This window comes from Lipotes vexillifer, unplaced genomic scaffold (assembly GCF_000442215.2).
Source record: "Lipotes vexillifer unplaced genomic scaffold, Lipotes_vexillifer_v1.1 scaffold1862, whole genome shotgun sequence".
Lineage (NCBI taxonomy): Eukaryota > Metazoa > Chordata > Mammalia > Artiodactyla > Lipotidae > Lipotes > Lipotes vexillifer.
Window position 1 is genome coordinate 728,865 of NW_006771326.1, and position 27,434 is coordinate 756,298.

The 27,434-nt window shown below is 47.5% G+C and overlaps 1 protein-coding gene across 1 annotated transcript in view; it reads right to left on the reverse strand.

Moving 5' to 3' along the window:
- Positions 1-27,434, reverse strand: part of FNIP2 (folliculin interacting protein 2) — a 126,679-nt gene that overhangs the window by 54,404 nt on the left and 44,841 nt on the right. The window contains exons 3-7 of the mRNA XM_007446627.1: positions 11,072-11,198; positions 7,954-8,082; positions 4,721-4,821; positions 3,643-3,714; positions 1,578-1,678 (exon numbers count right to left, since the gene is read on the reverse strand). Coding sequence (XP_007446689.1) covers positions 1,578-1,678; positions 3,643-3,714; positions 4,721-4,821; positions 7,954-8,082; positions 11,072-11,198 — 530 coding nt within the window. The remainder of the gene's footprint in view (positions 1-1,577; positions 1,679-3,642; positions 3,715-4,720; positions 4,822-7,953; positions 8,083-11,071; positions 11,199-27,434) is intronic.

Here is a 27,434-nt window from a genome sequence, read left to right on the forward strand (position 1 = left end):
CTCTCAAAGAAGCCGAGTCATCAGCTGTGAGGACACTTCATACGACGAGCAGACATCCTCGAGCAGATACTTTCAGCCATTTTCCTCCTTAGCAGTAGTTAAATAGCATTTAAGTATTTTCAGTAGTTTCAATGTACTGAAATACTGCAAAATATTAATAAGTACTTTCAAAATGCTTTATAATCAGTTTCAGCAGTAACTACAGGCAACGTCGAGAAGAGAAAGGCTTGAAAACCATTTCAGGAATTTAAAAAACCCTTCTGTGTTTTATAACCCCTCTCTTGGCAGACAGAAACACTTATATTCATTTTCAAGTATCTCTTCCTCTGCCTCTTTTCCACATACACCCGTACACAACACTACTGTACAGATGCTAAGAAAACACTCTAAAGGATGGCAGACTTCTAGGAATGCTGCACGCTGGTCTCAGCTGTGTCCTTGTTGAGCTACACGGTAGCTCACACGTCGCTACCGTAAGCTTACCGGTGCACGAGAAGCCCGCTGCTCTGCCTGATTATTATACTTACCAGCTATTTTGTGAAGCGTGTTTATTTTCACAATTTTAAGGAGAGTATATAAACACATTATCCTCACCCGGAAGTAGGCAGGAGGGTGTCAGTCAGTTAAATAGGGTGCCTAGCATATTTCGGCTGCGGTGAAAAACAGAATGCAGAATACCATCTGCGGTAAACACGACCCCTAACGTTAGCAGTGAAGGCTCCCACACTAGTTAATCACGCCAGCCTGCGGCAGACATTCGGCAGCCTGGGCTAGACGGCCAGGCCGGTCTCAGGATGTACCTACCCAGAGATGGAGGTGGCTACACCTGTAAAGAAGCTGGAACGTACATTTGAACTACTTAAATGCTACGGACAGAGAGAGGGAGAGGGGGAGGGAGAGGGGGAGGGAGAGGGGGAGGGAGAGGCCGGGCTTCCATGCTCTTGTTAGAGTGACTTTTGAAGACACAGTGCAGGTAAGGGTGCAGGTGAAAAATGGATCAAAGATGCCACGGCAAAGAGAAACAGTTCACGGCAGGGGAAGAGGCCGAGGAAAATCGGAAGATGTTATCCTCTTAGAAACACGAAGGGCTCATTTCAGATCCAAATTGGCTTATGCCACAGGGGTATTAGCAGAGACGTTTCCAACAGGGGTTCTGGGGTGGAGGTTTCAGAACGCCAGGCGCTCGGCAGCATATGGAACTAAACATCTCACGAGCCCCTTGGATTTCTAGAGAGGCGCCCAACAGATTTGTTTCTAAGAACCTGCCCAGGAGTTACTAACATGTGCAGGTCGCACCATACTCAGCATTCCACACAAACCTGCAAAGAAAGAGGCACTGCGGCTGAGCCGGAGCGGTCCTCCTTCAGCCGCCCCCGGTGGCAGTTTGCTGCCGCATCCCTGCAGCACACCTGGGGCGGAGACACACATGGGGGCGGACAAAGTACACACACAGAAATAAACGCAGATTAAAGATAATGCCACAACAAAACACCACCACAAACTCAAAGAAAGCAAAACGCACACCCACAACGGCGGGACCCGGAGAGCACAGACCCCGCTTACGTGGCGGAGTTTACCTAGGTTACTTCCAGTACGACAGGGACCCAGGTTATTCTGATTTGTGTTCAGTTTCCCCAGGTTAGGATCTTGGTTGATGTATTCGAAGCTGTCTTGCAAGCTAAGTCCAGAGAGGGAAGGAAGGGAGAGAGAGGAGAAAAACATCAAGGGACGAACAAAGCTGTTTGCTAACAGACAACTTTTCTTCATGAATTAATAAAGTCTCACAACTACCGAAGAGACTTAAACTTTAGGGGAATTTGTTGCAGGAAAAGACAAGAGAGGCTTTGGAAGGTAGCTCAACCTATAAAACGAAATGACACATTCCAAACAATTTCACAATATTATGTAACGAGGGACACCGAATTCTAAAATCTTCCCCTGGTGACTGATACCTAGGATATGGCTATTCATTTCAAGGGTAATTTTACATAAACCCTGAAAATGAAATTCATTTTAACTCTTAGTTAACATCCATGAGCAATTCAGCAACCTTTTTCAGGAGGAGCACATAACAGAAATTATGATTCTTACAGGAGTTCGATTTCACAACTTCTTAAAAGTTAGAATTACTCATAAACACACGTGAGAGAAACAGCTTTTAATAATGTATTGTATTTGTTAACAAATGAAATAAAGATTTCGAGGATAATACAGCATAATGAAGCCAAAATAATTTTTACTTAAATCTGAGCTTGATATTTTATTAGAGGGAGTTAGTATAATAAATGTTCAGGTAATATCAAGGGTCAGAAAAATAATAACCTCACAAAAAAATAAATATCAATTCCTATACTGGCTTAAGTCATGACAATCCAGTGTTAAATGCTCAAAAAAGTAAATTCATTATTCTGTTGAAAAGTAAGCAGACTTACTCAAAGGTACCCAAATTTGAAGAGGTACATACTTTTAATTTCCTAGGATTGTAAAAAATAACAGCCTTCCTTTGACCCCTAAGAATACCCCTTTAATTTACAATAAACATTTCTTCCAAACTTACCCAAGTGTAATAAATGTTCTGTTGTTTTATTCAAAAAAGAAGTATGTGAAATATTTCTGCTTGAAAAATTCAAAATATACGAACAACTGTGCCAGACTAAGAGTTAAGTTAGACATTTAAGTATTCTTCGTCTACACAGAAGTGTAAAATTAAGAGGGGGGAGAAAAACTCGGGAGTGGGCTTCCCTGGTGGCGCAGTGGTTGAGAGTCCGCCTGCCGATGCAGGGGACACGGGTTCGTGCCCCGGTCCGGGAAGATCCCACATGCCGCAGAGCAGCTGGGCCCGTGAGCCATGGCCGCTGAGCCTGCGCGTCCGGAGCCTGTGCTCCGCAGCGGGAGAGGCCACAACCGTGTGAGGCCCGCGTAGCGCAAAAAAGAACAGAAAACAAAACAAAACAAACAAACAAACAAACAAAAACTCGGGAGTGAAAATCAAAATATTGCCTGGCCTGAGTCCTCACAGACCACAGAGGTTACACGGCTGGCTGACAGATGATCCCTCCTGCCATTCAGGTGCCTCTCAGCTTGGGAAACTCACCCTGTGCCTCATTCCTTCAGAAATAAATAAACGAGCAGACTGACAGGTGAGATTTTTTTGTTTAGTTTTGTTTTGCTTTGGTTTTGGTTTTGGCCGTGCCACGTGTGGGATCTTAGTTTCCCGACCAGGGATCACACGCAGGCCTCGGCAGTGGAAGCGCAGAGTCCCAACCACCGGACCGCCAGGGAATTCCCGAGATTTTTTTTTTTATAAGATGAAATAATATGCTTTTCCCCTTCACTTTTCATTTTCCGGGGAATGAGAACATGGTGACTGGCAGTAGGAACAGAGTGGGTTAACAGGTGAAGACCCCCAATATATGTATGTAGACCATCACTTGTCTTTAAGGCCCCCCGCTAAGGTCCAAGGCCTCTTCATACTCACTGTGTATTGGACAAAGGCCACCTTGAAAACCCCTTTGTTAATGTGGACTCATCCTGCTTCTCACCTCAAAACGCCTCATGGCCCCCAAAGAATGACTCTACCCAGAAACAGCCACTTGGAAAATCGGGGGGATGGGGAGCGGAGGGGGAAAATCCCGCACTTACTTATTTGTACTCCCACAGAAGCTGCCCATTCTGGCCGAGAAGACTTTACTAACCATCAGCTGTGGGGGAGAACTGGAGAAAAAACAAACGGACAGAAGAGGGAGAGATGCATGGGGTTTTTTTTTTGGTTTTTCATTTTTGGGTTTTTTTTTTTTAACTTTTTCTGAAGCTTCTATTCATTTCTATTATCTTATTTTACAGAAAATGAGACGTGCATTTTTCAAATCAGTGTATCAATGGGGTGTCTAGATTTTTTTCTAATTTTATCATTTTAAAATCCCAAGAATGTTGAAACCCTGAGAGAGAGCTATGGAGACATTGCCGGGGCCATTTTCCTTGGGAGCAAATATTTCAGATGAACAACCTTCGCTTAGCAGAAATATTGCAAAGCCGAAGTTTGTTTTTTTCTCAGGTTACAGTTTTCACCTGCCACGTGGCACAGACGAACAGACAGAAGGTTATAAGTGCAGGATTGGGAAAAGGCTTCCTTTCACACATCGCAGAGCTTGTGCCTCCAGTGAGTTAAATTCTATTCTGACATGCAGATAAGGAATGTGTTCTTAAATGTCGTCACATTCTGCTTTTTGCAGAAACTTTTATTCTAGACACCATTCCCTAGAAACAAAAATAAAACTCGGCATGCGTTCAATAATTTTAAAAAATAAGAAAAAATGTGTATCTCAATACAAGGAAACAATCATGACAAATTTTAATCTGAAAATGGAAAATTTGTGAAATTTTGACTTTAAACTTTAAACTTAAAATATCTGAATAACTCTGATTAAAAGTATTGCTATTACTAACCTAGCAGATACTCAAAATGCTTTGGTATGCATTTTTTCACTTACAGTACTTAGCTAAAGCTTAGGATTTTGTCCTGCTAAGCTGATTCAGGGTCAGACTGATGTAGAAAATGTCAGACTATGTTAACTGCTAAAGATATGTAAAAGATATCAAGTGCTAGCAAATATGAGATGACAAAGTTTAGATTATTATTTTACTGCATAACACTTTTGCGCATGTTTGAATGGAGTCATCATCCCCAAGCCATGTCTCACGAGCAGTGGCCCAAACTCACCGTATGTAGTGAATCTTCAGGGTGGAGCCTTTGTAGCTCATGGCGACCGAGCCGAACATCATCTCCCCAAGCATGTTGACATCAGAGGCGGGGCGCGTGTACTACCAGACGTACAAGAAACCAAAATCGTGTCGAGTACAACACGATAGAAAATAATGTGCAATTTTGTTGGTAATTAGAACCATTTCTCAAAGCAGCAACTGATCATTTTACAATCTTAATCTACAGTGGTGACTGCCTACTTTTTTCCCCAAATTATCACTAATGTTTCTTCCTTTTTTTTTTTTTTTTTTTTTTTTTTTTTCTGGCCTTACATTGAGGTCTTTAACGCAGCACAGGCTCCGGGACGCGTAGGCTCAGCAGCCGTGGCTCATGGGCCCAGTCGCTCCGCAGCATGTGGCATCCTCCCGGACTGGGGCACGAACCCGTGTCCCCTGCATCGGCAGGCGGACTCTCAACCACTGCGCCACCAGGGAAGCCCCCTAATGTTTCTTCTTTACACACTATATCCTCGTACAGGATGCAAGCGCTATACCAGAGTTCATTTTTAATCTGGTTATGAGAAACAACGACTTTCATCGTCCCCATTTACAAAGTCTAAATAGAAAGATTAAGTGACGGAAGAGGCAGAGTAACTCCTCTTGATACTAAGAACACATCCTGAAATGAAATATAGCTCAGGGTTATCCAACCAAAATCAACGTGTGGAACGAAAATGCCAATCAGTGTGGGCAGGGTTTTGTGGGTCCAAAAGATAACGAACAGTCTGGTCACCCCAAAGTTTGACTGAAACATTTAAAAACTTTTTGACCCCCTAGCTTCTGACCAGTCTTCGGCGTCCCCTTTATCACTACAGAGGGTGGACGGCACCTTCCCCCATCCCCCGCTATTCAAACGGCTCCTGTCACGGCCAATGGGCGCTTCCCAGTTTGCTTTATTAAACGTCTCACGGTATCTAATGCACATAATTGCTCTCCTTTTTATATTTTTTTAATTACTTTTTATTTTTTTTAGAAAGGCAGACTGCCACGTGAAGCGCCTCATTTGGATGTGTCTGGAGTCTTGGAAGCTCGACTACCCTACGTTCTCCTACAAATGGACCTTGAGAGCTTGTCTGGAGGTTCTAGCAGGGGAGCGCAGCTACTTGTATACCCTTGACCGAAGAACGGTCCTCCTCTATCGGGGAAGGTCGTCCGCTCCGACCGAGCGCGCAGCTTCGGGAGGGACGCACCTGGAACGGTGAGGGAGGAAGGGGACACCCGCCTTGCCAGCCCGATCGGCCGAATCATCCCTGGCGATCAATGGGGTGACAGATGTCGCAGCCAGATCACCCTCACATCCTGCTCTCCCTTTTATTTTTTTTTAATTTTTTTTATTTTTTGTGGTACGCGGGCCTCTCACTGTTGTGGCCTCTCCCGTTGCGGAGCACAGGCTCCGGACGCGCAGGCTCAGCGGCCATGGCTCATGGGCCCAGCCGCTCCGCGGCATGTGGGATCTTCCCGGACCGGGGCCCGAACCCGTGTCCTCTGCATCGGCAGGCGGACTCTCAACCACTGCGCCACCAGGGAAGCCCTGCTCTCCCTTTTAAATCTCTACCTTCCCATGTCATCCCTTGGACAGGGCTGTTCCTCAGAGGGCCCTCCTATCACTGTCTGCGTCCTCAACCGCCGCTGTGATTCCGGTTATTCCCGACGGGAACCCTCATACCTTCATCTCGGGGCCCGGACTCCCCTGGAGCTCAGGCGGCTGGAAGCCAAACGCCCTCACTCACATGATGTAACACTGTGCGTACTGTGAACATATGATGACACACAGGTGCATGCGTTTGCATACAGGATGCTCAGCTCCCACTGTAAGTGGTGGTGACACACGCTGAGGATGGATGTGAGTGTCAACCAAACCAGTGCGCACGACACCTGCACGGCCTGACCGAAATCGTACCTTCATCTCCTGTGACCCAGGCCACCAGCCAGACTCTCTGCTGCCTCGCTTTCTACCCAAGCAAAACCATGGCAATCAGCCTTTCAACTCCAAATCCACACGCATACGCATATATATCCACACACACGGACACACATATACACACCTACTTACACCTGCTTGCAAAGGAGGGAGGAGGAGCAGACATCTATCCGCCTGATTTAACGAGCCTGCTACCAACCTCTTCTCGCTTCCTGCAGACAGAAACTAACAGGCCTTCACGTTCTTTATGAATAACTTCCACCCATCACCTCCATTTCTGAACCTGCTTCTTCTTGGGGTACAAGGACCACGTGCCAACTGCAATTCTCAACTCGCTGAAAATTTCACTCTATGCTGTTTTAACCACATACTGCTTTGAGAGCCGGCAGCTCTGTGGAATAAGGGCAGACGTCTGCACAGCAGTGATCCCGACCGTGAAACGAACAATGTTCGTTACACCTGTGGCTGCTGGTATACACCTCCCTGGCTTTGCTGTGTCAGCAACACGGTAGACAAAATTCCTCATAGCTTCCAAAAATAAAAATAAACACTCATATATCCTCCATCAGGTAGTACCCTTCTGCTATTCAATATTTATGAAACCTCTTTCCTTGTGCCCAGCTGGCCAACATTTCTCAATATACCAGCCCTTCACACTTCACACTCAAGTTAGGTCTTGCCTTTCCATCTGCCTCTATACAAGGCTTTTTTCCTTCTACTGGCAAGTGCTATTTTCTCAGGATGACAATATTCATCCCCAGAATCCTCAGAGCTCTTAGAAAAAAAACTGGAAAACACATGTGCATTAATCTGGCTCTGACCACCAAGGAAGCAAAACAGGAGGGTTTACCTCCTTTGCAATATTTCTCTTCATTCGGTGTGTGTGTTTCACTGGATTACTGCTGCTCCATTATAGTTTTTATCAAGAGATAAAGCCAAAGTGTGAGCACAGCACTGGCCTGAAACACCTAAGAGCATATTTTGGGGGTTTTTTGTTTATTTGTTTCTTCTATTTTTATTGGAGTAGAGTTGATGTACAATGTTGTGTTAGTTTCTGCTGTACAGCAAAGTGAATCAGTTACACGTTGTACACATATCCCCTCTTTTTAGATTCTTTTCCCATAGAGGCCATCACAGAGTACTGAGAAGGGTTCTGGATACTTAGTCTCCTATCCCAGGGATGGGGCCCTCAAGCAGCCATTATCCCCGAGGAGAAATGGCAGTAAATGGCTTCAGCCTACGGGGTATTCCGCATGCAAGGGTGGCTGTACCTGGTACTTTGGAAGCTGCTCCTTGGCATGTGGTAAAGATCCCCCGGAAGAGCCGTGGGAAGAGAGGCTGCCGCTGCCACCTCCTTGACAGCACTTGGCTGGCGTTTTCGTGGGGACGTCCTCCGTTTTCTGGGTGAACAGGGAGAGGAGGGTAAACAGACCGCCACCGCTGAGCGTACCAGGCTCCCCAGCACACGCTCACTGGGGGCCCCTTTCTCACATCGTTCTGTTCTGTTGAGCCTCAGCTGCACAGAAAAACCGGGGTGTTGTTGTTTTCTTTTTAACGAGGACAAAAGAGTGGTTCCTGTGAGTCTATAACATTTGGAAGAGGCAGATGCTGAGAAGGGTGATAGAGGTGGTATTAAGACCATTCTCTTCATTTTATTATTATTATTATTATTATTTTGGCCGCACGGCTTGCAGGATCTTAGTTCCCTGACCAGAGATTGAACCCAGGCACCCTGAACTGGAAGCGTAGAGTCCTAACCACTGGACCACCAGGGAGGTCCCCAAGAACACTCTCTTTAAATAATTCAACTATTTTTGACGTTTCAATTCATATTTTAAAATCATCGATGAGATCTGACCTCTGTTCTGGTTGTTAGAGGGTTTTTTAGTACTACGTAGAGTCATAATCTACCAAACTGATGAGGATACAGACATTGCTTCAAATTTAAATGTTCCCCAAGCAAACGGAATTGAGAAGGCAGAAGTATTTATTCATTTGGAAAGACCAGCATGTGCTTTAATGACACTCCTCCCCCCACACGGCTTTAGAGAAAGTCATGAGGTCAAGCTTGTGAAAGATGAGGACAAAATGCTGGAACAGGGGCTGCTGTGATTACACAGCACGTGAGGCAACACGGCCTCCAAAGGTCATGGCTTGCAGAGGATTAGCTACTACACGTTCCCTACGTGGAGTTCGTGGCAGATTTTTAGGACAGTGACACGGAGGCATAAGGATACACCTTCACTAACGTTTCCCTTCCTCCTAGGCCAAGATACACTACTCCCTACAGAAGCAGCCTGTGCCCTCCGTGATACGTTGTTTCTATCCTGAGACTTCTTTGCTTTTTTGTGCGTAGCTTTGCTTGGAAAAACATGAATGCAAGTGCAGCTTATCTAATCTCCAGTGTGACAGTCACACTGATGGTTGAATGCAAATGCCTGCAGTCACGTGCCTGCTGCTGACTCCTGACATTTCGCGCCTGCCCATGGGGTGGGGGGCTGAAGATGGGGGAAGAAGAGAAGGGGAACAGGAAGCCTGCCCCCAGCAGTCGCGGGCGGGATGGCGATCCACGGCCCTGCAGGGCCTGGAGTGACACGCGGTCCACACCCGCCCCACACTGCTGGGCCCACTGGCCGCGCCGTCCACGACTGGCGACAGCTCCCGGTACACTGAGCAGAGCCCCCGCTGGACTCCCTCTGCAGCCTCGGGCAGTTTCCTAGCCTCCCCGGGCCCAGCTGCCTCTGTGAGGAAATGACTGCGTCCATCCCAGGAAGCTTCTCTTCCAGACTCCGGGGGTCATCATTGCTCCTACAGACAGGATTCCGGTTATTTTTGCAAACCGGTGAGAATTTTTTCCCTCCACCTGCTACCACCAACAGGAGCCCTAGTGACGGAGCGTGGGTGTGCAACTACACCATCTGTGCAAGGCCTTGGGGAGACAGGAAGTGATGTGGAAAACAGGGGGAAGCCGTGTGCGGTCCACCAAACAAAGGGCTGAGTGCTGGCTCACCTGAACTAATACCAATCTACCATGGAAGCCTTCGCTGAATCACCGAGAGATTTCTCATCCCCCCTGCCCCAGCCACCCACCTAACAAGCCCAGCAACGGCTGTAATGATTAGCTACCTGGCCAGCTTCCACGTGAAAGCACCACGGGATCCGCAAAGCTAAACCGCCTTTAACCAGACACTTCCTTCCTGCAGAAACGACCGTATCAGAAGCAGGACGAGACCTCAGCCCTGACGAGACAGAGACCCTGACATAAACTATTCAGCTACTTAGCTGCACATTCTCTAAACTGCCAGGATTTGGTCAGTACAGGTATCAGGTTACTGAACATGGAAAGAAGGAACACAAAGGGATTTATTTAAGTTGTAGACATCTGAATAACTGCTGAAAGGCGATAAGTCAGAAGTACACTGGATGGCCACCCTGAAGACTCACAGGGAGGACTAGACCCTGCTCCTGCCTGGACACATCACTCTACCTTTCCCATTCTGGCTCCGAGGGATCGAGAGCTGCTCTGTCCCCACTTTACCCACCCTCAGACCCCCACGCCCCATACCACCACCACCAGCACTACGACCACCACCATCACCTCTGTCACCGCCACCATCACCTCCATCACTTCCATCACCATCACCTCCACCATCACCTCCATCACTGTCATCACCTCCATCACCACCAACACCTCCATCACCATCACCACCACCACCACTTCCATCACCATCACCTCCACCATCACCTCCATCACTATCACACCTCCATCACTGCCACCTCCATCACCATCACCACCACCATCACTTCCATCACCATCACCTCCATCACCACCACCACCCTCACCTCTACCATCACCACCGTCATCATCACCACCACTACTACCCCCACACTGCCCTCCGCTATAAAAAGGAAATAAAACTTCCTTGGTCAAACAGGCTTGGGTTGCAGGCCCTTTTGCAGACGACAGTGCATGTTAGCACCCTGCAGCCCCGTGGCAAGGAAAGCGCTCCAGTTTTGTCTAACCCAGTGCTATGTATCACCTCTCACTATCTATGGGTAATACCAGACCTTCCCTTCAGGCGAACGCTTCATGAATTTTAGCATTCTCAGCTTTCCCATTAATGGCACACACTTGGCATCAAAATCCTACTGGATTGCAACTTACCAGCAAATTCGCTTCTGGTAACGTCTAAAGTACAATGCTCAGCATCTGCACGATGACTTGCTAACAGTCTCACCTGTGTATATTAATAAGAACGCAAATGGGGTGGGCGGAGGGACCTCTGCCCGTGTTTCCTCTGAACCACTAACGGCGCTGTGCAATTCAGCCCAAAGAGCAGGCAATGGACTAATAAACAAAAAGGAGGAAAGCAAATCCATATTTCCTACCTGAGTTGCCACCTCCTCGATCTTGTGAACAGCTTTAGAATCAAACAAGACTTGTCTGCCTCTCCTTTCACAGTCCTGGTAAACTATCAGGCGAATCTCGTTCAGGTCCAACTCCGAACAGGACCAACTGTGGATTCACAAGAGAGAAAGAAGTCGTGTTAGCGGCGACGCTCGGGATGGTCGCAGACAGACAAGTCTCCCAGCCGGTGTCCGCCTGCACATGGAAGCCCCAGTGTGCAGAGGGCGTGACCCCCACAGACCCGGGCACATGGCCCTGTCCGTGGACTCCGATGGGCCAGTGCCCATGACCAAGGCTGGGAAGGCTCCTGAGATGATAAACCACTGGAGAGAAAGCTTCTCCTTCCAGAGCAACTTTGGGCAGAGACATCAGGCAGGAGTGGCCAGGGCTGTGGAGGGAGCTGAACCCGGCGCCTGGGTTCTGGGGGCGTCACAGCTGAGGTCGGAGGCTCTGGAGCGTTCATGTCTCTGCGCCGTCGGGCCAGGAACCTGCATCCAGTCAGGGGAGCCCTCGCTTTTCCTCTCCCACCCACCCAGGCTCAGGACAAACAGAGAGGGCTCACATGTCCTGAAACTTAAGTCTTTTCTTGTATCGTGGCTGGTCTGACACGGAAGTTTGGAAAACCAAGTGCATCACAGTACAGCGTCTGAATGGCGGAAAATGACCATCAGCGATAAAGACAACCAAAAGCCTCTGGGACAAAACTGCTCCGAACGCAGGTTCGTTCTCGAGCAACAAGTGAAATCAGAACGCAAGGACTAAGAAAGGGCAACCATCAAAATGCACCACTTTGGGCATCTTCAGTTATGTGTCTGTTAATCAGTTGACACAGATCTGAGTGCCTGCTGTGTAACCGTCACTGTGCTCGAAGCTAGAGATTGAGCAGTTGTTTAACTAAGCAGACTTTGTCCCTGCCCTCAGGGAGGACACAGTTCAGTGTGGAACACTGGGCGAGTCGTCACGTGTAACTACAGATGTCCAAGTGCAAGAAAGAAAAGGATGTGGTAAGACTCATATTTTCAAGTTTAAGCGGTGCCAGGGAGCTGCAGGGTAGTCCCTAGAATTTAAGGAAGGGACATTTAAGCATGAATTGAAGAAGCAGGAGTTAAAGAGAGGTAAAGTGTGGGAACGAAGGACACAGCAGGAAAGAGGACAGGACGGAGGAGATGCAGGAAAAGACAGGCAGAGGGAGACAGCGAGCTGCAGAGGGCAGTGGGCAGGTGGCAGCAGGGGCCAGCTCATCCCTGAGGGCAGGAGAGCAGGTGGATAAACTCAGCCTGCACTTTCCAGAGGTCAATTTGCAGCTCTAAGGAAAACAGGGGCAGATTAAGACTAGAAGCAGGAGGGCCAGGTAGAATTTACTCTTAAGAGCTTGGGCCCTTCAAACCAAGGCTAGAGTGACAGCAGCCGGGGGGAGGGGAGGGGACAGGTACCGGCAGCAGGTTCAGTGTGGACGGAGGCTGGCAGGTGCCAGGCGCTGCAGGCACAGAAGAGGAAGGTGGTGGCAGACGGAGAGTTAGAGGACAGACAACATCACACTATAAAACTAAGAGATGGTGTAACAGAGTGAAGTCAGACACATGTGGATACAGATCCACATCCTCTGAGATCCGTTTCTCCATCAGTGCGACGGACATATTAACACCAAGCTCACAAAGCTGCCGTAGGAATTAAATGAAAGTGCTTTACACAGCGGCTGACACAGGTAAGTGCTCCAAAATGCTAATAATTACCTAAAGAACTGTTCATGCTAACGATTTTTTAGAAACATCACTACAGCATCTGGTCCCCAACCACGAATTGCGCATCAGTGGTCCTTTCCTTTTCAGGCTGCGATAGTTAACACAGAACACGTGCTTTTCGGGGAGCAGATCTGTTGGCTTAAATCCTAGCCTCCAAAACATCAAGTTCTGGTTGCACCTTCTCAACAGCCTGTGCTCTAAACTGCCAGGCCCAGCGCCCTTGGTACTGTTTTTTTTTTTTTTTTTTTTTCGTTCTCCGCGGCACGTGGGATCTTCCCGGACCGGGGCACGAACCAGCGTCCCCTGCATCGGCAGGCGGACTCTCAACCACTGCGCCACCAGGGAAGCCCTGGTGCTGGTTTTGATACACCTCGGCAAGTTTGTTTCAGAAGTTGATCGTCTCCGGCTCTCAGTCCAGGCCTGGCTGGTTGGACACGTCCCCCTAACCCCACCTGGGCTGTGCAGCCGGGGCCTGTTTTTCGCTGTCGCGAGCTGAGAGCTGACCTGAGGACCGAGTCACCAGAGGAAGCAGTGGGGAGCCATCAGCCAGCTCTCTGTCACCCCAACCCGACAAGTCCCGAAGCCTGTGCCCGGAACCATGACATTTTACACCAGGTCATTAAAAACACCCTCTGCAATTACTAAAGCACAGTACACAGGTCGAAGTCATTAACATCGAAAAAGCGACAAAGATTTAATGGCTTTTTGCTTTCATGCTCAATCTGTTTTGCCCCAACAATGACATCTTGTCAAAACAGCATCATCATTTACAAAGCAACCTGCTCAGTCCTTATTTCTGAGGGTTAACTGTGACTCAAATGTCAGTCGAACTGAGGACAGCCCCTCTGGAAGAGCTAAAATTTAATAATGATCACAACACCCTATAAAACATTTCATGTTATTTTTCAATTTAAAAAGATGAAAATTAAAGACGTGGGAAAGGAAAACCATGTATGTGAGATGGTCCAACTTTCTGAGCATCCGAATACTTTAAAAAGCATTTTCTAAAATACGAGGAAAACTCTATTCCCCTTCTTGCACATGAATAGTGTCACTGATTTAACACCTAATTGTAATTCTGGCGTCCCCCGTCTCTGACCTTAGTAGAGGGAGTCGAGTCACCCGGGACAGGAAATGCAGGCGGTTAAACGATGCTTCCGAAGGAAGCAAGCTTGGTTCCCCCCTGGACTCTGGCCCCGCCGTGCGTCACAAGGACGACAGGCACTCAGGCGCGGACCCCCAGCATGCCGCGGGCTCCTCCGTGCCACCCTCGAGTCACCCGTGGCCACAGCCATACATATTCCCTTCGTGCCCACACTCACCCCAACCCCCAGACACCGTTCCTGGAGCTTTGCTGAGGGCGACTCTCTGCAGGATTGCAAGAGGCTGAAAAATGAGCCTTGGGCCTTTGCCGTAAAATATCTGGCTACAGCTGTAAAGACATTTACTCTCATCAGAAACACTCTGTGTCTTGGCTTTTGTTGAAAGCAAGGGAAGATCACTGCCCCTGGCATCAGGGGACACGGCATTATTTGTCTACTTTATGGTCACAGCTGTACGACCTGAGGCAGAAGAAAATAAGATGGTTTGTCTACCCTTCCCTGTAAAATTTAAACAGCAGTACTTAGATAGACCCTTTCCAGTTTTAAAATTCTACGATGTGAAGATTTGCCTGGTTGGAACTAAACCAGATCTTATTTCTGGAACTGGTCATCAAGAGAGCAAAGCGAGGGACCAAAGTCTCAATCACTTACCTGAAAGGTGACAAGCAATAATCGTTCAAATGATTTTAAGTAGAGAAAACAGAATCGTCTTTAAGGTAGATATAACCATGTGTTGCGGCTGAATTGTGTCCCCCCAAAAGAGATGTCCAGTTCCTAATTCCTGGTACCTGTATGACCTTGTTTGGAAACAGGGTCTCTGCAGATGTCATCAAGGCGAGGCCATCCTAGATCAGCCTGAGCCCTGATCCAAGGACTGGTGTCTTCTTAAGAGGAGGGAAATCTGGGCACAGACACAGGGAAGATGGCTGTGTGATGCCAGGGGCAGAGATGGGAGCTGTGGGCTACAAGCCCAGGAAAGCCAAGGAACGCTGGCCCTCGGGGGGTAGGGGGTGGATACTACAAATAAGAAATGTCCTTATTCCTAAGAACTTGAAGAGGCAGGCATGTGGGTGACCAGAGAAAACAAGAGGACAAGGCACAGGAGACGTGCCCGGGAGAAACAGCGTCTGGACTGGAAGGAGTGAAGGGTGGCCAGGCTCGGGCGTGGCGGCGAGCGGCAAGTCGCTGCAGGCCGAGGGCAGGGCACAGGCCCACGGTCGAGTGGCACGGCGTCCAGGGCTGGGGCGGCTAGGCTAGGGCTCTTGCAGCAGGACCGCACAGAACTGGGAAGTTCAGGACTTCCGGAGCAGGACCTTGACTGCTACGTCAAGGAACGTGTGTCTGCTCTACAAGCAATGGGGTGTGTGCCATTCCAGCCTCCTGAGAGAGCGACTGATGCGATCAGACCTGTGCTAGGAGAGGACTGAAGCTGCCTGAGAAACCATCTTCTGGGAAATGGAGAGGGGCCCTGACCTGCGCACCCAGGGTTTCCAGGCCTCGAGCTGGCAAGGACCAGGCCGGGAGGTGTCAGGTTCGCTGCAGTGATTTGTCCCCCGGGACCTGCAGGGTGGGCGTCGGATTCCTCCCCTGAACATTTGCAGGAATCAGGCTGGAAGTGGGCTCAGTACGCCCGGTGGAACCACGGTCTATGAGAGAAGAAGACCTCAAAAATATTCTTCCTGTGGCTCTCACGCAAGGACACAAAAATCGTCAAAGTCAAGTTCACAGGCGGAGTTGAAAGACCGTCTTGTGATCTGAGAACGCGAATGTTTAAAGAGTCAGGTATGGGCTTCCCTGGTGGCGCAGTGGTTGAGAGTCCGCCTGCTAATGCAGGGGACACGGATTCGTGCCCCGGTCCGGGAAGATCCCACATGCCAAGGAGCGGCTGGGCCCGTGAGCCATGCCCACTGAGCCTGTGCGTCCGGAGCCTGTGCTCCACAATGGGAGAGGCCACAACAGTGAGAGGCCCGCATACCGCAAAAAAAAAAAAAAAAAAAATGAAAAAAAAAAAATAAAGAGTCAGGTATGCTAGGGAACTTTAAATGGTCCAAGAAAAAGGAATATGAAACACCACAGAATCAACAAAACCGACAATGATGGTCACAACCAAGACTGGCAAACACCATCCATCCATCCGCCCAGCAGCTCCAGGCCCTGGGTACGGCCGCGGGCCAGCCACGGCCACTGCTCCCATGAACTCACTGAGTTCATGGCGACGTTTTCCCGCCACGAAAATAAAGGATCAGCAGGGTGGAGGAAAAAGGGACGTTGTGCTTGATGAGATGGCGATCAGAGCTCACACCCTGTCAGCACAAACGTGGCAGCACAAACGTGCACTGATTCCCGCCCAGCAGCAAAAGCGATTTATTGCAAGAAAAAAACATTATGTAAATACATGGCAGTAACATATTTGGAATTCTTTGTTTCTTTTTTCCTAGGTTAGTAGCTCAGGAAGATGGCTAGCAGGAAAAGTAATTTGCAAATTAGCTGATTTGTCTTTCTTCCTCTATCTTGCACTGGTACAACTTCAGCTCCACAGATTGCCTGGTTTTTCATTTCAGAAGACCTACATAAAGATTCACCTCTGAATTGCTGTCCTGGGGTCAAGAGCATAGTGAAAAAGTACTCAAAGATTCAGATTCTCATCAGGAGCTTTCATACATAATACGAACCTAAAGGTACAGTTTTTAAACGATTCCAATGAAACGTACCCCGCTGTTATTTTCCCAGAAGAAATTTATATTGGATATTGGCTGCAACATTTTTTTTGTCTTTAAGAAAGCAGGTGATAGGGCTTCCCTGGTGGTGCAGTGGTTGAGAGTCCGCCTGCCGATGCAGGGGACACGGGTTCGTGCCCCGGTCCGGGAAGATCCCACATGCCGCCGAGCGGCTGGGCCCGTGAGCCATGGCCGCCGAGCCTGCGCGTCCGGAGCTTGACGGGAGAGGCCACGACAGTGAGAGGCCCGTGTACCACAAAAAAAAAGAAAGCAGGTGATAAATAAAGGCAAATCCTTTATTGCTTTTGTAAAAGAAATGTGGACTGAAAGAATCAATCCCCACTGTCGGCAGCCTGGCTTGGCAAAAGCACTGTAACCTGAGCCCCAGTGACCACGCCTGCATCCGGCCTGACCAGGTGCCATGAAAGACACTGGGAAGTGAAATCAATGACATCGGTGCCTACCTCAAAATGCTTACAATCTGACACGGAAGGGCCAACGCACAGACCAATCAGTAAACGCTACCGTCATGGGGATGGAGATAAACATCTACAGAAGGAAGGAGAGGTCAAGTCTGCCTCGCAGGGGTGAAGCGTGGGGCGAGGTCACAGACAACGTGACACCTGGACAATAGGTGACCCTCTAGGGTAGACTCAGCTCCCAACTCCGGCACGGCCACTTCCACCCCAGGTGACTCTGGGAAGGCTCAGCTGTCCCCAAATGCAGCCCTCACCTGCCTCACCAGGCTGCTGGGAAAAACAAAGAATAAGGATGAAAGTACTTTCATAACTGTAACGCAGGCCTCAAAGGTGAGTTCAGATACACGGTCCCTTAACTGAGATCCTTGGGTCCAGATGTTTCAGAATTCGGATTTTTTTTTTTTTTAAATTTTAGAAAGAAGCTTATACCACATATTATATAACAGCTCCTTTAGGGCCTGAGGTGTAATCAAACCCCAACGTCGAACAAATTAGAATCTCACCAGCCCAAGTGATAAATGTTTATGCTAAACGGATTATCAAGAGACTATTATGAATAGTTCAGGTCAGTTTCAACTTTTTTTTCAGAGGTTTTAGGATTTGGGGACTGTAGGATAAGAGGTTGCTGCCCAGTGTCAAGGCCAGAAGTCCCCAGATATGAGCGGTCCTAACGAGCCGGCGGTGGAGGCTGACGCGTAGGGAGGCCGCCGGTGGCTGGGAGCGCGGTTCCTGCCGAAACAGCACCATGAATGTCCACACCGGTCACGAGCTCAAACCACACAGCCTTCACGTAATATGTTCACACAGCAAAGACAGAACATCATGAGTCACCACACGGCCTGAGGTTTGGGAGCTACGAACAGGGAACTGTGAAACACCGAAGAGGAAAGACAAATCCCGTCCATCCTTCCTGAGTTCGGGGTGACGTCGAGTAGGACTCGGAAGCAGGTGGAGTCTGTGTGGCGCTCCCGGTACCCACAGCCCATGGCCGGGGCCAGGCTGCATGCCAGACGCCTGGCCCCCTGCCCGGACGAGCATCTGACCCCAGTGCCCCCTCCTCCGTAAGTGACGGACTGCGGCCAGAATGACCTCCAAGGTCTCAGCCTTCCGACTCTGACACAAACCATCTACTGCGTGTGCAGAGTACAACTCAGAACAGGTGACCTCAGCCGGGTACGAAGAGGACAGCCACCTTCGTGGACCAACTTCCATCCCTGCGTGGTACCCCTCGCCTTCCTAGAGGGGGTCTGCACTGTGATACGGAAGCAGCACAAACACACCTCGAATCGACAGAATGTTCAGAGATTTCTGGCAAAGTCTGAAGGGGAAAAGCGCAAGTTCTCTCGAGGCAAGAGTGACGCTGAGTGGGCAGGTGTCCCTGAGGGGCACTGCACCAGCCAGGATGCCGCCCTCGCTGGCTTCCCAGGTTCCGTTGTGGTCATCCACAGGTTCTTCCCTTTCTCCTCTTTAAAAACTTACAGAATTTCTAAATACGGCTCATATTTTCCAAAAGTGTTCCTTTAATTCTTAAAAGAGCACTACTAATTCTTTTCTTGTATCTAGAAGCTAGAAACTACTTTTTTAAAAAGCAGCTTTGCGATCCACCTCCACGCGTGCATTAATTCACTATTCCCTGAGCTAATTCTTTCACTCTTGTCAGCATAACCCAAACCATCAGTATGCATCCCTGTATTCCAGGATGGCTGAGATGTATTTTCACCTCTGCTCAAAGCTAACTTGCATCAACATGATTCCACAGCTTTTCCTGAAGGGAAGGTTTCCCAGCCTCCCCTCCACCCAGGGAAACTGTCTTACTCATAACAGGTAAGTGAATGAATTTCGAAGTAAATATTCAAGACATAGCCTTAGGGCTTCCCTGGTGGCGCAGTGGTTGAGAGTCCGCCTGCCGGTGCAGGGGACATGGGTTCGGGCCCCAGTCCGGGAAGATCCCACACGCCGTGGAGCGGCTGGGCCCATGAGCCATGACCACTGAGCTTTCGCGTCTGGAGACTGTGCTCCGCAACTGGAGAGGCCACAACAGTGAGAGGCCCGCGTACCGCGCCCCCCCTCAAAAAAGACATAGCCTTATACATGAGTTGATTCTAGATCCATTTAACTTGCACACAGATAAAGTAATAATTCTTTTTCCCTAGAGGTTTCTAGAGGTCAGTTTTTCTAGAGGTTTAGAGCATGATTCTCTCCACAAGATCTTTTGTTTGCAAAATGGGAAAGTCAAAATAAGTAGAAGCTTGTACCTATCTTTGGTCGTAAAATATTATCCCTAGAAGAGATGGGTACAGGCAAGTAGGTGCGGGAGGAGTGGGGGGGCAGTGCTGCAGGGCAGGGGCCAAAATAAGGAAAACAGAGAGAGAGTGGGAGAGAGAGAGAGAGAGAGAGAGAGATGGGTACAAACACACATACTCACATACTCTTTGACCCAGCAATTCCACTTTAGGAATTAATCCTACAGATCAACTTACATCGGTCCAAATTGATTACGCACAAAAAGGGATCCACTGCAGCACCGTTTGGAGCAGTAAAGGACTGGAGCTAAGTGTTAGCATGGGACGGTACGTCCCTACGATGGGGTGCTACACGGATACAACCCTGAATAGGGAACTCTCCTCATGTGATGACAGAATACGCACTAGGACATCACTTTAACTGGAAAAAAGAAGTATAAAACACTGTGTATAGAAAGCTACCGTATGTATTTTTGAAAAGGAGACACAAGGAAAAAACTCTGGATTTTATTTTATTTGCACAGAGTATGTCTAGAAAGACATGTAACTGTAAGACTGGTGCCATCTGGAGCAGGGGGCTGGGTTGTTGGGAGAGAGAAGCAAGTGGGCCCCTCCTTCCAGGGCACAGGGAGAGGGCTTCCTGACACCACCTGATGTGCGTCTGCCAGGGCCGCAGAGCAAGGGAGCTGCAGGCTCGGGGCCGGGCAGCCTGCGTTTGCGCCCTCGCCCTGCCTCTTCCCAGCCGTGCGGCCTGGCAAGCACCTCCCTCTGTGTTCCTCGGCATCCCCACCTGCAGAATGGGGATGACAGTGGGACCCTCCTCATGAGCGCTGACTTGAGAGTTAACTGCAAAGTGCTTATTGCAGAGCCAGGCCGCTGGTGAGCGTGCTGCTGGTATTCACTAAGCCTCTGCGGCTTTGGGGGCTTCCCTGGCGGTCCAGTGGTTAAGACACTGAGCTTCCACTGCAGGGGGCGCGGGTTCAATCCCTAGTTGGGGAACTAAGATCCCGCATGCCTCTCGGCACAGCCGGAAAAAAAAAAAAAAAAAAAAGTTAAAAAAAAAAAGACACTGTGGCTTTTGAATATTTAACCATACGACTGTACTCTCTCTCGAAAATTTAAAAATAAATAATGAAACTGAGGAATACAGCAGGACCACTCTTTCTTTAAATCCATCAAAGACTCAAGTATTGTCTTAAGACAAACAAGCTCAATGACAGTTTGCTCCAAGAAGCTTCTGAAGCTGAGGCCTGAGGCAGTGGGTCAACTCCCTCAGGGAAACGACCTTAATGGATTCAGGGCCTTCAGATTCCATTTCAAACCCGTAGCTCGGCCTTAGACAGTGACATTTAATGAGCTTCCTTCTCAGCATCCATAGGCCACATTCTCCTGCCCCTTTTCACCCCCTGCTTCCCCCAAAGACAGGATGAAGTTCTAAGAAAGTGATGCCTCTTCTCATTTATCCAACCTACTCGCAGCTTTCAGGTTGTGATTACCATTCCAGGACTGTACTGAATTGATTTCCACCGTATTAAATAACTGTCCATTTTTACTGCATAATCTCAGAGACTAGAGACGCTAGTTCCAGAAGGGCTGACGTCTGGGTGCAGGCAGGGAGGCTGGTGGTGAGAGCCACGGGGCGCCCAAGAAATACCCACCTAACTCCTTTCCAGAATGTACCTGAGCTGGCGTCCACAGATGCCCTGTGAGAGTTGGCACTACACCACCTATTTTGTGCAGAAGTTAGGAGACTTTAATAAGGCTGGCACCAGTAAGTGGCAAAGGCGGGACTCGAACCAACGTCTCCTGACCCCAAACTCTGCTCTCCCCGCGCTGCTGGGCCATCACCTCCACACCACGAGCAAACCACTCAGCGTCACATGCTCTGCATCCCAAGACCTCCCTCTGCGTTTCCGTCTCAGGGTCTAAAGAAATGCTACATTTGAAAAAGAAAAATGCTGATGATACAGTGTTAAGACTGAGAAACAGAACACGGGATTATGTATATAGTATGACCTCAATTGTGTAGAAAAAATGTGATCAAGCGCTTTTTGAAAAGTTCACAAAAACATCAGTGACTGTATCACAGACAAAGGATTAATCTCCCTAACAGATAAAGAACAACCAGAAATCAATAAAGATTTGCAAACCCATGGAAAGGTGGGCAATGGATACAGACAGTTCACAGAAAAACAAATATAAGATGGTCCTTAAACACAGGAAAAGATGCTAACTCTCACTCTTGGAAAGAGAAAAGCAAATTAAAGTCATGCCCCTATCAGATTGGCAAAGATCCAAAAGGTAAGACAGCCCACACGACAGAAATGCAGGCAGAGGCGCAGATCGGTGCAGGTTCAGACGGAGGGTAACTAACTTGGTCACAGCTCTGAGAGTCACCAGTATCGTTAACCTTGGAACTCCGATCCCGCTTCTGGAACTAAACAGACGCAAACGTGTGATTGTAGCACGTGTGCTAAAAGCAGAGCGCTAGAAACAACTGGAGAGAACACGGGAGGGGCAAATTCAATCCCTCCTGCTGGATGCACCCAGCAGGACACGGCGGGGAGAGCCCCATCCCACGGCCAAGTCCACACAGAGGGAGCAGACCCTGGGGCACACACTCCTCCTCCTGTGGAAGAAGGAAGGATACATATTCGTATTCGCTTACTTACGCACCAAAGAAATGTAAAAAGGTTCAGTTTAAGCAACTTGAGTTTTTAAAAGGTAGGAAGAGAAAGAAGAGCTCTGATCTCTGATTGCAAAACTCACAAGAACAGCGGCTCAGCCAGGTGAGGAGGGACCTTAGCTTATCAGGGGTGGGTGTTTGCTCCATTGGTTCTGAAAGCGAGCTCCAGAGCTTGTGGTCCACGGCCAGCCACGGACAGGAGTGGGATGAAGCCAACAAAACAAGGCCAGGAGCTGGTCCCACACCTCCTAAGCTTGTTTTTTTAACTAAACGGCCAAGACGGTGGATGAGTTGGCCTGGAAATGCCCTCCCTGGCTGGGTGGAGAAGACAAGCCTTGCAAAAGACAGCACTGGTCACCGTCCTCCAGAGGCCAGCAGTCGGGACCTGAGGCCGGAACACGCGTGATCGCTGCGGAAAGGCCTTGCAGGGGAAGGGGGAGGAAGGGCTCGTGCTCCATGGGGGTCGCCACGAGGTCTCCGTGACTCCACGATGTCGGTGCGGGAGGTCCTGAGCCACACTGGCCAAGGGGGCTGGAGAAATGGCCCCCTGCCGCTTCTCACCCACCCGCCCGCCTGCACCAGGGAGACGCCTGGGACCTGTGTCTGCTGTTCCCGGCATCCAAACTATCATCTCTTCATCCAAAAAAAAAAAAGTCCATATAAAATTTGTCCAGGAATCTTTATAACAGCACTATTCACGAGACCCAAAACATGGGAAAAAACACACGTCCCTCGCTGGATAAATAAAATCCGGCCTATCCACTCGATAGAATATGATTCAGCACTAAAAAGGAATGAAGTGCCATTACATGCACAGAACATGGGTGAACCTTGAGAACATGACGTAAATGTAAGAAGTCAACCACGAAAGAACATATGATATGATGAACTGTATGCTGCTGCTTACAGGAAATGTCCAGAAACAGGCAAATCTACAGAGACAGACGGTAAATTAGTGGCTGCCTAGAGCTGAGAGGAGACTGGGGAATGACAGCCAACTTTTGTGGGAGGCGGTTTCTTTCAAGGGTCATGAAAATGTCCCGAAGTTGATGTGGTGATGAGTGTATAACCCTGAGGACACAGCAAATCCACTTAAGTATGGATACTCTTCAAATGGGTGGACTGTAGTACGTGAATGACATCTCGATAAAGCTGTTTTAGAAGAAAACGAGATTCCGCTTACATTCCCCTTTAACCGACCCTGCGCCAAGGGTGGTGTGCAGTGAGGACGACCACGTACTGCTGGTGGGAAATGAGTTGGACACTCACTTCGGAGAATATTGAGTAAAACCAAAGGGTCACATTTCCTAAAACTTAAACTCCATTCCTTTCACCCTATGAAATCCATGCAGATGTGCAGACAGGGACACATGTGATACCACTATTCACTGCAACATTGTTTATAATAGTAAAATTTGTAAAAAAAAAAAAAAAAAGAAATGTTCATTAATAGACTAACAGATACATAATTTGTAGCATATTCACACAATGGAATGCTATAGTGAATTTGGAATTAACACACTAGAGGTACATGGAGTTACACAAACGAATCTCAAAAACATACAGCTGTATAAAAAGTAAGCTTCAAAATAATACGTACAGTATGATATCCACTTTAAAATGTTAAATACGTGTAACCCAGTACGATTTATGGATACATCCCAGCTAGTAAATGACAGATATGCAGAGGAGTGCAAAGTACCATATTCAGACCGTGGTTACCTCTGGAAGGAAGGGAGGGAGATGGGGCCCAGGAAGGATGATGCAGGAAGCATCATCTACTTCCCTAATGTTTTAGTTCTTTTTTTAAAAAATCATACATGTGAAGCAAAAGTGGCAAAATGTTAAGATTTAAGAAAACTGGGTTGTGGTTACACATATGGTTAATATAGCATAGTCTGCACTTTCGGTATGACGAATATTTCGTAATAAAATGAAAGCATTACATGGCTTTTAAAATGAGAAAAAAAAGAAATTTATAGCAAACTAATAAAACTGATTACCTGAATGGGATGGGGAAGAAAAAAGAGGTAGGAACAACAAGATTCAGATGTATATATTTTTTTGTTGAACCAACTGAATGTATTATGTCTGAAGACACGGAGATAAAATGCTCTTCAAAATGTTAAGGAAAAACACTCACGTTCATACCCTTTAAGAAGTGACTTAGGAACCTACAGAAGACATTAGGGCTGGAGGCCTGCTTATCTTTGCCTCCAGGTTCCCAGCAGAGGCCCAGCTCTGACGAGCGGCACACTCCTGACTGCTCTGCCCGCCCACTGGTCTCCCGGGGAAGAGAAATCAATTCTGATGGACAACTTTCCTTCACTCTTTGGCATCTACCTGCCTGCAGAGCGCACACATGCTGACCTGGTCCTCAACTCCTGGCCTCAGGTGCGCGGGGCGCGTCCCGCGAGGCAAGGCCGGGGCGTCCGAGGATGCTGAGAACCAGTGAGCAAGTGGTGCTGACTCTTGAGCATCGACAGGCCACGGCCCCTTGTAACCCACGCTGCCTGTTTCCCACCTACCTGACCAATTTCTGTGTCTCAATTTTCAAATTCTGTTGGGGAAGGAAAATGGGTCTCCTTCAGACTTCCTCCAAGGAAAATCTCCAAGGAAAATGCCCTCCCAAGGAGACCATCAGATATTTGAACACAAATAGGGTTGTAACGTCAAAAACTGGAAACCTTCATATCCATTCAGAACATACCCAAGATTTTTGAGGCCATCAATTTCAGATACTACAAAGTCATTAAAAATTGTCTTAAAAACGTTTTATTGACATGGGGAAAATGTCATGCTATAATAGTGAGTAAGAAAGCAGATTTTATATATATATATATATATATATATATATATATATATAAAATATATATAATACATATGTATATGTAAAATACATATATATCAATATACGATTTAGTTAATACAGTGCAGTGTACCAATACAGTGTACCAAAAAGGACTGCAAGGAAATAAAGTATTAATAGAAGTAAAAATTTGTGTGACAGCACTGCTAGTAATTTAGGTTTTCATTTTTATATTTGCTTGCATTTTCCAAATGCTTTGTAACAAAATTGTACCATTGTGATAATCAGAAAAAGTGTTTAAGAAAAATATTAAAAATAAGTTTAGTAACAATATAAAAGAAAAAGATGGAGGCATTTAAAAAGGAGAATGCAACTAGCCTGACATGAATGCAGCCATGCTCTGAAAAATATACCTGTGAAAATATTTTTTAAATATTTCAAATACTGGCAATTAACAAGTGGAATTTAAAATTAAAAACACAATACTACTTATACTAGCATCCCCCCACCAAAAGAAATAGGTATCAATCTAACACAATATGTACAAGATCTATATGAAGAAAACGACAAAACTCTGATAAAGAAAATCAAAGGAGAACTAAATAAATGGAGAGATATTCCATGTTCACGGGTGGAAGACTCAAGGCGTCAGTTCTTCCCAAGTTGGTCTAAAGATTCAATGAAATCCCAATCAAAATCCCAACAAGTTATTTTGTGGATATCGACAAACTGGTTCTAAAGTTCACATGGAAAGGAGGCACAGCACCCAGGACAGCCAACAGGACATTGAAGAACAAAGTCAGAGGAATAACACTACCCAACTTCAGGGCTTACTCCAGTTACAGTAAACAAGACAGCATGGTCCTGGTGAAAGAACAGACAAATAGATCAACAAAGAAGAGCAGAGGACCCAGACTCAGAGTCACACACACTCAACTGACCTTCGACAAAGGAGCAAAGGCAACACATTGTAGAAAAGACAGTCTTTCAGCAAACACTGCTGAAACAAGTGGACACCCACACTCAAAAGAAAGAATCTCGACACAGACCTTAAATCCTTTACAAAATTTTAACTCAAAATAGATCACAGACCCCAAATGCAAGACTGTAAAACTCCTAGAATAACACAGGAGAAAATGTAGATGACCTTGAGCATGGTGGTGACCACACAGAAAGGCACGTGCCATGAAAGAAACAGCTGACGTGCCGGACCTTATTAAAATTAAAACCTCTGGTCCGTGAAAGACAACATCAAGAGAAGAAGACGACAAGCCTCAGACTGGGAGAAAATATTTGCAAAAGACAATTCCGATGAAGGACTGGTATCCGTAATATACAAAAAACTCGTAAAACTCGACAATAAGAAAACAAACAACCCAATTTAAAAATGGGCAAAAGACCTGGACAGCTCACAAAAGATGTACAGATGGCAAATCAGCACATGAAAAAGGTGCTCCACAACATATGTCATTAGAGAAATACACATCAAGACAAACGAGATACTACCACAGAGCCATTAGAGCGGCCCAAATCCAGAACACTGACAACAGCAAGTGCTAAGAGGTTGTGGAGCAACAGGAACTGTCACTCGCTGCTGGTGGGAACGCAACATGGTGCAGCCACTCCGGAAGTTTGGTGGTTTCTTACAAAACTAAATAAGCTCTTAGCTTACAACTCAGGAACCATACTCCTTGACATTTACCCAGAGGAATAAAACTTATGTCCACACAAAACCCTGCACATGGATGTCTACAGCAGCTTTAGTCACAACTGCCAAAATGTGGAAGCACCCAAGACGTCCTTCAGTAGATGACTGGATAAATAAACTGGTACCTCCAGATGATGGAGCATTATTCAGTGCTGAACAGAAATGAGCTATCGAGCCATGAGAAGACATGGAGAAGACTTTAATGCATATGACTGAGTGAGGGAAGCCAACGTGAAAAGGCTACGTACTGCATGATTCCAACCAAATGACATTCTAGGAAAGGCAAAACTATCGAGACAGTTGAAAAGATCAGGGCTGCCGGGGGGTTAGGGGACGCATGAACAGGCAGAACACAGAGGATTTTTAGGGCCGTGAAACTACTCTGTATGACACTCTGTTGATGGGTACGTTTCATTACACGTTTGTCCAGACCCATAGAATGAACGCGACCAAGAGTGAACCTCAAATGTAAACCGGGGTTTGGGGTGATGATGATGTGTCAATTGCAGGTTCATCAGCTGTAACACACGCTGACAGTAGGGGAGGGGTGAGTGAGGGGCAGGCAGGAGACAGGGGCTCTGAACTTTCTGCTTAACTTTCCAGGGCACCTAAAACTGCTCTAAAACAGAGTCTATTTTTTTAAAAATTCAGTGGTCAAGGGGACTTTTAAAATATAGGAACTCTGAGTAATAAGCACTGGGTTTAAGTTTGCAATAGGATTATTCTCTGAAGATCATTTAGACATCTAGAGAATTCCCTGTGAAGATGAGAACCAAGGACACGTTACTTGAGCTTGCATGCGGCCGCCAAAGGTCTCTGTCCCTGGTTCAGCCGAGGCGCAGGACGACCCCACCCCG